This window comes from Stegodyphus dumicola, chromosome 4, assembly GCF_044657685.1.
Source record: "Stegodyphus dumicola isolate Sdum_Otavi_A_Nest chromosome 4, ASM4465768v1".
NCBI classification, from domain to species: Eukaryota; Metazoa; Arthropoda; class Arachnida; order Araneae; family Eresidae; genus Stegodyphus; species Stegodyphus dumicola.
The window spans coordinates 50,849,880-50,862,854 of record NC_140771.1 but is presented as its reverse complement, the minus strand read 5'-3'; the positions used below and the strand labels follow the sequence as shown (position 1 = coordinate 50,862,854).

General features: G+C 32.8%; 1 protein-coding gene across 4 annotated transcripts in view; it reads right to left on the bottom strand.

Annotated features, from left to right (window-relative positions):
- LOC118195267 (E3 ubiquitin-protein ligase HECW2-like) overlaps positions 1–12,975 on the bottom strand; it is a 112,082-nt gene that overhangs the window by 39,722 nt on the left and 59,385 nt on the right. For all 4 annotated transcript variants that reach the window (XM_035366533.2, XM_035366535.2, XM_085814835.1 and 1 more), the window contains 4 exons: positions 2,803–2,885; positions 2,546–2,648; positions 2,254–2,415; positions 27–334 (listed from right to left, as the gene is read on the bottom strand). In XM_035366533.2, the coding sequence (XP_035222424.2) occupies positions 27–334; positions 2,254–2,415; positions 2,546–2,648; positions 2,803–2,885 (656 nt within the window). The remainder of the gene's footprint in view (positions 1–26; positions 335–2,253; positions 2,416–2,545; positions 2,649–2,802; positions 2,886–12,975) is intronic.

Sequence of the window (12,975 nt, the reverse complement as noted above, 5' to 3'; positions counted from 1 at the left end):
ATTATTTCAAAATGCACAAATTATACCTTAAAAGAATAGTCAGATCTATGTCATGACTGAATCTATCAATAGCAGCAGTGCCATCTGCTCTGACAGCATTGACTTTATCCCGTAAAGCCTGATTGGATGCAATGATTGGGTGACGCTCTTTCAAGATGTCCATTATATTTGGCTGTCTTAGGAAAGCTACAACTTTATCATTGTAAGCAGTTGGCACATGGGGAACAACATGAGGCACAGTAGATGATGTACTAGCAGGTGGTCGGGGAGGAGGCACAGGGCCTTGAGTTGTTGCTGCTGCTGCTGCCACTGCTGTTGTCGTTGTTGTCAGAGGCTGAAAGAAGGGGAGGGGGTAATCTTTGAAATGCTTTCTTAAATACTTAATTTTTCAATCGCACAGTTACTTAAAAGGATAAAAACTGTTAAATTTCAAGTGGGAATTAAAGGTTGAAAAAAATTATACACCAAAAAACAAGCATATATGTTAACTTTTGAGGAAATTTAAATAGCATATCAAATAAAAAATACAAAGATTTATATCAATCTTATATCATCTTAGTATGCAAAGGGTAATAAGATCTTATATGTATCTTAATAAACAAAAGATGTTTTAATTTTTTACAACAATGCTTTCAAATTAATTTTTTTTGGACGAGATACTGTGAGCTGCATATATTTACACAGAAAAAATGAAAATGAAAAAATTTACATAAAAATGTGCAAACTTGATAATTAAAATTGTATAATATGGAAACAATGTTTTGTTTATCTTATATTACATCTACCCATATTTAAATAAATTTAGTTTCTGTGGAAAAGCTTTTAGTACTACTTTTGTTTATAAAACACTAAAAGTAATATTTCATATTGGTAACCAAATATGCATATGCATTTTGTCATTCGGCAATAAACTGCCATTGGCTGATGATTTTAAGTATGGCTTATTTTAGGGATAGGATTTACATTAGAAGTACCCTGAAAAATCATGCTAGGGCTCATTTTTTTAATTAAGATTTTATTTTTTTAGAAACATGGTATAATGTAATGTAATATGCACATGCTTTTTCAAAGCCAGTGCAGTTATGAACTCTGCAGATGTTAGTGAAACCAGACACAGCAATGAACTAGAGAATCTTGCAATCAAGTATAGCATGATAATACACTTGCAAGCGCTCATACACCTATTCTTTGGTGAATCCAGGAGTATCACTTCACATATCCCACTCTGGAGACCATTGCTTCAAGTCACAAAGGATATCCATTTGCCTCTTTCTGAACGACTGAATTCTTCAATGTGTTCTACATTTATGCACATAAATGGTTAGGAATATGAACATTTTTAAGAATTAAACCTTTGTTTTTATTATGTTTACAGTTAATACAGAGTTCTTTAAAAACCCTGCAATTATTTATAAATGTCTGGATTTTTTTTTTTCCCCCAATTACAAAATTTATTTTTGAAATAGCCTTAAAAGACTTACTTAAGCCTTAGAAGAATATTTCTCCCCTACACAGAAGGAATTTCTATCTCATGTATTTTGAGTAATTTAACTTACATTTTATAAAAAATGTTAATTTCATTATTTTCACTATTTCTGTTATGTGCTAAATAAGTTATAATTTCACAATTTTTTATTTCTGTTTAGTGCCCTTATTAATACAGCTGAAACATATCATTCCATATAAACTTGCTTGCCTATGTCCTTTTTAAAGCAAATAATATTTAAGTACATCAGATAATAATTAAGGTTCAAAATGACAAGTTACTGTCAAATATTCTTTTGGACCACAAATCTTTCAATATTTTTACACCAAAATCATTCCTAAATGTGCCCTCTTCTCCCCAAAAAAACTCTATGTAACTGGCGCATAACAGTTAGTAAAAAAAAAAAAAAAAAAAAAAAAAAAAAACCCTCCATTCAGTGGATATGGAGATTTTAGTATGCATTTTAGTATGCATTTTTTTGCAAAGGGAAAAAAAGGAAGGGGGCTGAGAAAGCAGACTTTTGATAACAGTTCTATCTTTATAGAAATGATAAACTTATTGCAATGTACAGCCTGACAAGCATGGCAGAAGAAACATTATCTCACAGATAACCTATAAAATGTTGGTAAAAAGAATGAAGCAAACAGAATTGCCTAGATCTGCTTTAAATCAAACATAACATTTCAGTTAAAAACTGTTTGATACACAGACTTCATAAAAATGTTTCTTTTTTCTTATGTGAAAGTAAAACAAAAGCTATTACTCACTCTTACTATGGTATCAGGCCTAATCTCTTCTTCACCAGCACTACGACTTCTTCTCCTGGCCAAGGGTACAGGAAGTTTATTTGGATTTACAAAAGGAGTTTCAATAGGCAGCCTCGGATCAATGAAAGTTGTACTTCGAGATGTGTGATCGATGAAAAATTGCTGCAAATGAATATATATATTACAATCCACACACACATAAGAGAAGAAAATAAAGCACATAAAATAAAAATACAGAATTTATTAATAAAGCATCAATGGGCACTTTTAAATATACAATCAAATTTCTTACCTTACCAGCTCGATCAAGTTTTGTTTCCCAACCTCTTGGCAAGTCTCTTGCTGTATCAGCAAATTTATTTAAAAGACTTACTAAATCTCTATTATGTTGATACCTGGGTAAAAATGAAGAAAACACTATCTTAAAAATATCTGATAAATTACACATCTTTAAAAAGGATAATAGAAAATGTTAAAAAAATAATTTTATTGATTTTTATTAAAAAATATTTTTAAAAAATCTTAAAAGTATAGTACACATAAACATACCTTTCAAAGCCAGAAGGATCTCTTCTAATTTTGGTTATCATGTGTTTTAAAGAAGAACTTCTATTATACACAGCAAGAGCTTCCTATGTAGATTAGATAATTATTAATATTTTAAAAGATTTCATAAAAATCCTGAAAATTATTTTAGAAATTGAATTTAAAAATAAATTTTAAATCCTAATTCTTAAGCTGAAGGCTGTTTACTGATCATTTGGAAATATAATTATTAAACAATTATATTGTATAAATTAATTATTAAACAACCCTTTCAACTTAAGTTGCTTAAGGAATTTTTTTCATTTAATTTTCTCTTTATTTTAATAGACATACATTATTTTCTGTTTAGTAACAAAATTTCACAGTTCAAGCCCTGTAACTGCCATGCTGAGAATTCCCATTAAATAGTCAATCAAAATTTTTCACTCTCAACAGCATTTCCAACCATTTCTTTGCTAATATTTTACTTACTAATATTACTTAATATTTTCAGGATTTACAAGTATACTACAGATTTTGCTGTCCATTAATTAAAAGATGTTTCAATACTATAGCAGACAGTATTTTGATATTTTTCTGCAAACAAAATTTTAACTAGTTATGGCAAAATCAATTTATGGCATATTTTTTATCAAGTATAATATTCTTCACTCCTACACTGTTATAAGGAAAAATAAATCTACATTAAAAAAGAGGGAAAGGAGTCTGAATTAAATCATTCTAGTTATTCTCCGATGCTCAGATCTAATACAGATTTTACACTGTAATTTTCCTATCATGTCTCTAGAGTTAATTCACAATTAAAATAGAAACTAAAAATATATCTCTAAGGAAGGCATGTTCCTCTATTTCTAACTTCTAATAAACATCTGCAGAAGTTTAATAGACAAAATCAATATTTTTAGTTGCTTTTAAACTAACTCTCAGTACACCACCAATAAATGCTCAAAGATGGTTAGTGGAGGGGTGAAGGAAGGTTCCTCAGCCTGTTATTACCTGTAAGATCACCAGAAATTATTATCTCCTGCACTTTTTTGTTTTCCACCATTGAATTCTACCTGTTCTTGAGGCACAGAGAACTGGAAGTACTCTGAATACTTCCAATAATAATATAATATATAAGTTTATTCCAATAATAACATAAGTGTTGTGTTTAAAAAAGAGGATGTGTATCCAATTCATTCACGTTTCATCGCAACACCATGCTTGGATCATCATTCCCTTCCTTTGAAGTTTCATCAGTCCTTTCAATAACTTCATCCAATGTAACTGATGTTCTTTAGCTGGATGATGTCTGTTCTTTTGCAATCGATTCAATGTGAACATAATTTATGTCCGAAGTAGTCTTCATCTTTTTTATGAAATGAGATACTGTGTTTACCTGCTTCTGAAGGGCAGCATCTTTCTCAGCTTTGCGTTTACAATTCTTCGCACGGGATGGTTTCTTCTTTGTTTCCATATTATCAAAATTTCAGATTGAATTTTAAATTTAAAAATTCAATTCTAAATATTAAATATCTAATCTTTCTTTTAAAATAAACCATGACATCTGCTAAATATGGAATAAAGATGAAAAGTAAAAAAAATTGGAGCTCATGAAAAACTAAAACAAAAACCTTTATCATAACTTTTTCGAGCAGCTGGTGAAAAATTAGCATCTTTCTAACTAACAATAAGGAAAAGTTTGACAATGCGATGGGTCAAACCTAAATGCTTGCCAAGGGCTCTGTGTACAATGACCTCAAAACCTCTCTCCTCAAATACCAACTAAGTCTTATCTCAATCCATTTGTACACTACTACGACAGCACCGAAAACAAAACAGATACTAGCTCACAGTGAACGTAACCACATAATAATGTCCCTGTAAATATCCCTCCAGCACATTTAACAGCTTTATGTGAAGATGTCGATTTTCTGTACATATCTTTCTTTTTGATGTCACACTGTACTATTGCATCACCTTTTATAATTGAACTATTGTGAAATTCTAATGTTGATTTTAGTTTATTACTATCCTCAATCTTGTAAATGCTTCCAATGTTTCATTGCATTGTTATTATTTGTTTTAATATATCACCCGTCAACGAAAGCCAGATTTCTAAAAGGCATCACAGACAAAAACGCTTATGTTTGGATATGAAATTCATAGAAAATATCTAAAAATGAACCGTTCACAATCAAACTTCTCTTTTCCAAAATTCTCATCAACATGGAATCAACAGATGTTGTCGTGGAAGAGCGGCAACAAACAGTTTGATTTTCCCGATGGAGGACTACAACCTCTAAAGTCCCTCATGTGGTATTTTGAAGTTCAATTATCTATATAAATACTATTCATATATTTTGAAGAAATAATCATTAAATATACCCCTAAAATTAACTTCAACATCTGAAGTGCCTTATAGCTGAGTGGATTCAGATTTTTTCCAAAGGACGAGAGAGGGTACAATGCGTACCAGGCACCTAATCAGAAAATTTCAGAGGAGGAAAGTGCAGAATGTTTTGCTAATATACAAAAAATTTATGATTACATCTGGAATCAATTCTACTGTTTGTTGTAAACCTAAGCTTAAATAACCAATGTATAGAATTCTGTTTTTAGCTCGAGGGAATTAATAACATTTTGAAATTTCAACCATTAACGAGAAGGATAAGGTCCTCAGGGAATCCAATGCAGCATTCTCCAGCAGGATACGGGGCGAAATCCCAGAAGCCAACTTAATATTAAAGACCTAATAAAGATTCTCAACGTTTTACGAAAATAACTGAATATAAAACTTCAGTTCTTACCTCGGGGCCCCCTGCCTATGTGCCTAATGGGTAAGCTCCTCAAGCGGCTTTTTATATCTCTTTTGCCTTTCTGCACGAATACACCAAGGGGCTTAATTGGGGATTCTAGTCATTAAATAAATTGTATAAACGTTGAGAATTTGAACTTAGACTATAAACCCCTGCAACCAGCTTCTCCACAAGAGAAAAATAAATCCTCTACATGACTTGGAATATTCTATTATATTGCATTTTTTGTCCAAGCAAATCTTGCCCTCCTCTCCAACTCCCGTGAAGAAAATGAAAAGTTGGCACCTGTATTCATTCTTACGCAGTGGCGGCTCGTGTCTAAAATTAGTGTGGTGGGGGGGGGGGGCTGTTCCAAAAAAATTTAACCCTTAAAAATTGTCTAAAAGGATTGGATTGTTTAATTAATGTTAAAGCACACGAGGGCTATCTGCCTAAAGGGAGGGATGCCTTCGTGCAGGACTTTCTAAGGAAAACTGGCTCGTATACACGTTACACATGGGGAAAACCACGAAAACGCCCATGCAGCCAACCTGTTTGCGGGATTCGAACCTCGGACCGAACTACCAGTATCCAGCGTGTTTACCGCTCGGCTGCTGGTGGGCACAACTGTCTAAAAGGAAACAAACATGTATAAAAAGAAAATTTATTTTGAAACTTCATGAAATCTTACAAGAAAAAAATTAAACATTTCCTAATTACTTTAACCAAAATTGTTACAGTTCAATCTTTGTCTATTCATTTAAAAATGAAATCCATTCTTCTTGTTTTAATTTGCGCAAAAAGATAAATAATTTTCTCCTTGATCTCTGGATGACAACTGAGGAAATTTTTCTTTATTGAAAGCAATGCAAGTGCATTTAGTCTTTCCGAAAAAGCAGTGTTCTGCCTCTGATGTAGTCATGGGAACTCTCAAGAGAATTTTTATCTGTTTCGTAATTTCACTAAGAATATATCTAGATTATTTTCGAAGATAAATTTCAGTAGCTCAATTAATTTGCAGTATTCATGGATATCAGACCCACAATAGAATACTTTTACTTCGGTTTCAAGCTTTTCTTTGTCAATCATTGGATATGCTTCAGTGGTCAGTACTATTTTTTCTGTAGAATGTTCATTCCTAAAACTAGCAAAGCATTTCTTGTTTAACAACTGCTAAGTGTTTAGTGGTAGAATATTTGTGCATTATATCAATACATAGTATAAAGTCACATATTTCCTTAGCTTCTGCCATCAGTATCTTTGAAAATTTCTCACAGTATTTTGAGTTTCTTAATTCTACAATAACAGTTTGAAATATGTTACATATCCCTTAACTTTAAACACACTAATTTCTCTGGATTGCATTTAGTTGTATATTATTTGAACATGAGGCATCTAATAAAAAAGCTCTAAGCAAAACTTGAAATTATCATCATTTAGATATTTTAAAATTCCTGTTGCTTTCGCAATAGTTTGATCTACATTTGATGTTGACTGAATTTCAGTAAGGCAATTTTTTAAAGGTTGAAAATTTTCATCAACTCTGTTTATGGTTCGTATGGTGAAGTTCCACCTTGTGGAGGAATACCACACGCGCGGAGTAAAAAGAAATCACGTTTCCAACAACATGCCAGAATTTTGGCACTGTACGAGCGACAGTGCTCTTCTCTCTACCCGGCTCGCGTGCTGCTTTTCTGTGTGCGCATGCGCAGAACAGCCAAAAACCATGTCGCTGGAACTGTGAAACGCGCAGTTCCAAACAAAGAATTTTGTACCTTTTTCACAAAGTAGGGGATAGCTACTGACATTAAGCTTAAGGATTATGTATTATAAAAGTATAAAGAAAGAATTAAAGACTAAAAGGCACACTATATTAAATATTAAAAATAATAATAAGTGGAAATAGGGGGTGCTGCAGTTCCACAGTGCTTATTACGAGCCGCCACTGTCCTTACGTATGGGAAAAAAAAAATTTTCCCCCATAGAAAGGGCTAATCAGTTCTCCTCCTTCTCACTCTCAGAAAGCTTTTCTAGGAAAACGCTGTATTTCACTGTACACATTTTAAATAAAAATATAATAAAACCGATTAAATAAGGATAAATAGAAATTGTATTATGTAAAATAAAATAAGTACATACTTCATCAAATGGGTTTTGTCTTTTCCCAATAGAAATTTTTCTTTGCCAACCACTCAATAAATATGAAGAAGGAATGTATAAATGATACATAAGATGTGGCTTTCTAGACACATGGAAATGACCATTATATGGTACTAGATGCTCAGAAGGGTTATTTTGAATAGTGCACAACGTCTGCATGTGTAGACTGTGTACGGTATTACCTAAATTAAACTTGCTCACAGCTTGAATTCCCATGGCTTTTGGAACTCAAACTTCTTTGAGTAACACTTTACCTTACGATTGATGAATGGGTGGCAAGCTATTTGTATGAGCTGGAGAAGAAAGGTGAGGGGAGCAAACGCAAATGATCACTACAAAACAAAAAACAAAAAAAGACCTTGTCGTCGGCTAGTCGGTGTCCGCCTGCGAAGAAGGCCTGTTTCTGCTGGCCCTGATATTGGATATAACTGATGGTAGCCAGTATGAAACATTTAAAAATGCAAGCCAAACTTGGTGCTCATTGTGAACATGTTAAAAGAGTCTGTAGATGCATCAAATAAAGTGAAACCTTAGTCCATGGTTTGGTTTATTTAATTGTGGCACAGCACTCAAGAGCTACCTGCCTAAAGGGGAGGGATGCCTTTGTGAAGGACTTTCTAAAGGAAACTGGCTCATATTCATTTCATGGGAAAAATCACAAAAGTGGTGATGTGGTGAGCATGTTTGCCGGGATTCAATTACCACAAAGAACTACAAGTATTCAGTGAATTCGGCACTAAGCCGCTGGTGGGCCACCTTAGTTCCTAAATTTAATTAATTACTGAAGGTTATTCATAAACCAAAATAATTTTTTTCATAGGAACTAATGCATACCTGCCAACCTCTAAAGATAAAAATTCAGAAGATTTCTCAAAAATTCAGAACACGAAGAATTAATATCATGCTTTGATATAAAAAAAATAACAATTTATACAAATAGAAAAAAGAAAATTGTACTTACATTAGTAAATGTCAATTAAGTAGTAACTAAAAAATTTATTAGGAAACATAAAACAAGAACTTAATGTTACACACAAAAATTATTGCAATGAATTTAGAGTGCATTTTTTGGCTTTAGCCAAAAATTCTTTGGAATATTTCCTGTCATAACAATTCTTCAATTGTAAGGAAACTTCCTTACAATGTAATCACAGGCTGAGGAAAAGTACTTTCTAACACATTGAAAAAATTCTTTTTTCTCATGATCTTTCAAAGAATTTACAAGTTCCATGGTTTGATTTCCAATTGTAAGATCATTGTCATCCTTTTGATTTGCCAAACTATTATAGGCAACACGAATCAACACAATGTTTTTCACAACGGACGGTTTTTACAAACTTAGCATAAAGTTCTTTCAAAAGATCAGTAAGAATTTGGATAAGCAGGGGAGATTTTGGAGAAGCTGATTGTAGAAGGGTATTTACACTTTCAAAAATCTTTATGGTACTTAACACAAAACTACAATATGCTTTGTTCAAATCTGAAGAAAGAAGATAGAAAATCCTTTCCTCCCGGCTAATAGAAGACTGTTTCTTCTTCGCTTCAACTTTTTTAACAAAGTTGACCTTTGAGGAGTCTTCTAAGCATTTTCTTTTTAAAGGGTTTAATTCTGTGTGTTAGCTTTTCCCTTTTAAAGCATTTTAATTAGAAGCAAAGTTGGTTTTCGAAATCTTATATGTCGGCAAATTTGATGGGATTTGTGGTTTCTTTTTGGTCTCTTCATGGAAATATTTTAGCAATGCATCCCACTGTTCAATAAACCTTCCTAGCGCTCTGCCTAAGGATAACGATCTCGTGCATACATGTTTCCGAATTTTTCTCGTTTCACCAGAGCACAGTTCTTGGAGATTCTTTAGGTTTTCTTTCCTTTTTACACTTTTTTTCAGATAGAAAAACACATCAATCAGAAGCTGGTCAATATTTAATGGTAAAGCAGCTGCAGCTTTTTTTGCTGCCAAATTAATTAAGTGGCATGGGCATCCAATAACAATTAATTCCTTTTGTTCTTTTTTGAGGAAAGAGGCTACACCCTTTTTGTCACCCACCATGACATGAGCATTATCTGCACCAAATGAAATGCAGTTTGATATTGGAATGTTAAGTTGTTTCAACTCATTAATTACCAAGGAGGAAATATTTTTCCCTGTAGCGTCTCCATTTAATAATGGAAGACACAAATGATGAATTTTCATTTCATTAGAAACATCACAGAAATATGTGACAACGATGGGGTAAAGCTTCCAATCGCTGTCGTTGCTGCCATGGATTGACACCGAAAATGCTGAATTCTGGAGTGACTATCTATCGTTTTACTTTGTGCATTGCAAGCAATTTCGTTCACAATAGAAGATGTTTTCGTGCGAGCACAAGCATATTTCTGAGCAATCTTGGAGTCAGGAAACATCCGTCTGAAAAGTTGACCGGCGTGATCGGCAGCACTTAGCGGCACGTTGTGTTCGCTGAGGAATGCAGTAAACCAAAACTCTGCCAAAATGACATCGGCATCTGAATTCGTAGCCGAATTAGAGAAAAAAACCATCCACTTTCTTTGACATTGTCGAAGCCGAAGCATTAACTTCATGCTTTTTAGACTTAACATGCTTCACAATGTCCCTTTTTCCACCGTGACTTATTATGAAGTCACGGTGGAAGAAGTTGCAAAATGCAAAGTTATTTCCTTTGAAGGATTCTTTAATTGTTGGAAATTCGGCTTTGTAGGCAGGCCAAAAATATTGAGAATACGTTTTTTTTTTTAACTCATTTCGTAACAACGACGTATTAAGAAAATTCGTAGCACATGCAAACAAACAAACAAAACAAAACAACAACAACGACAAAAAAAAAAAAAAAAAAAAAAAAAAAAAAAAAAGGCGACAATCCACGCTCGCTGAGTAATTCCCTTGCTGCTGAAGCGAACGCGAAAAAAATAATCTGGCACCCACACAGAAAAGAGTGGGAGAAACAAGTTAAGCGCATTGGATTGGCTGGTTAAGCGGCGAGTAGGGAGAAACCATAGGTTACTGGATTCGAAGTAGTCGGTATTTGGCGGTAAAACACGATGCAATTGTAGCTGAATTGGCGAAAAATTCTAAAATTTCCACAAAAATCACTAAAAAACACTTGAAAAAGGAAAAAAAAATCATAAAAAATGGATTACGATCGTAAAATCGTAAAGACAGATGCATTTTCGTATAAATTACAAAAAATTTGTAAAAGTTGGCAGGTATGCTAATGTATTAATTTGCTCCTTGACCACAGATGGTTGCTTACTTAAACTTTTCAACACCAAAAGCTGCCTAGAGGTTCATAACCCAAAAGCTAAAGGAATCATTAAATATACATATATATTAATTACGAGTATTACACAATATTAAACAGATGACAGAATGTGTCACAATCGCCTTTTATTGCTGTTTCAAAAATTTTTATAGTTCTTATCTATTGAGCTCATCTTTATGGTCCTCTAGTAATTCCTCAGTAGATAAAAAAAATGTCCTAAGTGTCAAAGTGCTCAAAGTCTCTGCTGGCAACCCAATCTGGACACAATTTTCTCTAGGCAAGATTCATGGCTCTAGCAGTCTCTTTGTTAAGTTGCAGTTAAACCATGGAAAATATTAAAATAATATTTCCAGAAGTCCTTGAGCGTTAATTATATGACATAGGTTTACTTTTAAAATATCAAAAAAAAAAAAAAAAAAAAAAAAAAAAAAAAAAAAAAAAAAAAACTCGCATTTCAAGTTTTTTATCTGCCTTAAACCATTTACAAAAGACACTTGCAATAAACTGTTAATGAGTAAAACATAATCAAGCAATACTACTACTCCTTGCATTTTTAATGGATTTAAAAAAAATAACTCTCACAATTAAAAATTTTTTATAAGCATAGTAATTACGAAAAAATTTCTACGTCTTTGAAAAAAAAAAGGGGGGAATCACCTCGTTTCCCCCATTTATTCTTAGTTTTTTCCCCTTTTGAAAAATTTGTAAGCTGAAATAAGGTAAAATGATCGTTTCTGGATCACAGATTAATGTTTATTAAATTTTGCTACAGTACTTTGTGTAGTAGTTCATAACATAAAGCCAGCTGAAATCATTAAATCGAGGACAAGAAAGAGAAACATACTATTACACAGATAAAACACACAAAAAATTAATTTAATTTTGCAATGACTGCACAAAAGAGGGTGAATGTCATAAGTGGAAAGTGATAATGAAGAGAAACAGATGCTATTTATTGTCTGCACATAGTCCCTTCGCATTAAAACAAGACGTAACTATCTTCCTGGAGCATGTCTCTTTGCATCACTCCTCTCTGCTTGAGACTTACTGAGTTTCCATTTCCATCCATTCCAAAGATTTGTCCCATGCAATTTGATATTGTCTAAATTCTAAAATGTTTCTAAAGCGAGACCTGAGAGCCACTAAAAATGTTTATGCTGCAGCTCGCTACTGCTTTACATGGGTGATACTGTTATATGAACACTTTGCATCTAGCTCTATTTCACAAAAATTCTGGGGCTCAGAGTACTCGGATCACTTCTTAATCTTCCTCTAAAGACATTTCCTTACAATTTTCTTTTATTCCTACTTCAACAGTTTTTTGTAGAGTTCAATTTTAAAATCCTCTAGTAACTCCTTGATGTGTTCATTGCTAACTTCCAAGAACCCTCTCCTTAAAAAATAAGGTTTATGTGTCAAGTCTCTACTTGCAATACAATCTGGCCGTAACATTTTCCATTCATGATATATAGGTATAGTATTCATGGTATAATCTTGCTACCAGATTTTGTTAATGACAGTTAATGAAGAAAAAATTAAAATGATGTTTTAAGAAGTCCCTGTATAGTAATTTTATAGTATAAATTACTCCCAACTTGACAGTTCGTAATACCCCGAGACCCATTTGTCATCTGAGGTGTTTTTTTGCTCAGATATGTTCTTCATGATATGTTCTTCGCAAGGAATCATGTAAGAAATAATTTAATTTCTATAAAAGTAACAGACTAAAAAAATAGCTCATTTTACAAAAGACATCCTGCATTGTTTAAAAATGTATACATATATAAGAAGATAAAGAATTATACTATATTGGGAGAGCTCCGTGATACAATGTTCACTGTATTAAAAAAGGATAATAATTTTGGTGGGGGTAGCAATGCTATAAAAACTTTTATAAAAATTCCAACTGAAATTAAACTTTTTATTTTCCTGATCAACTATGTAAATTAAGTAGCCA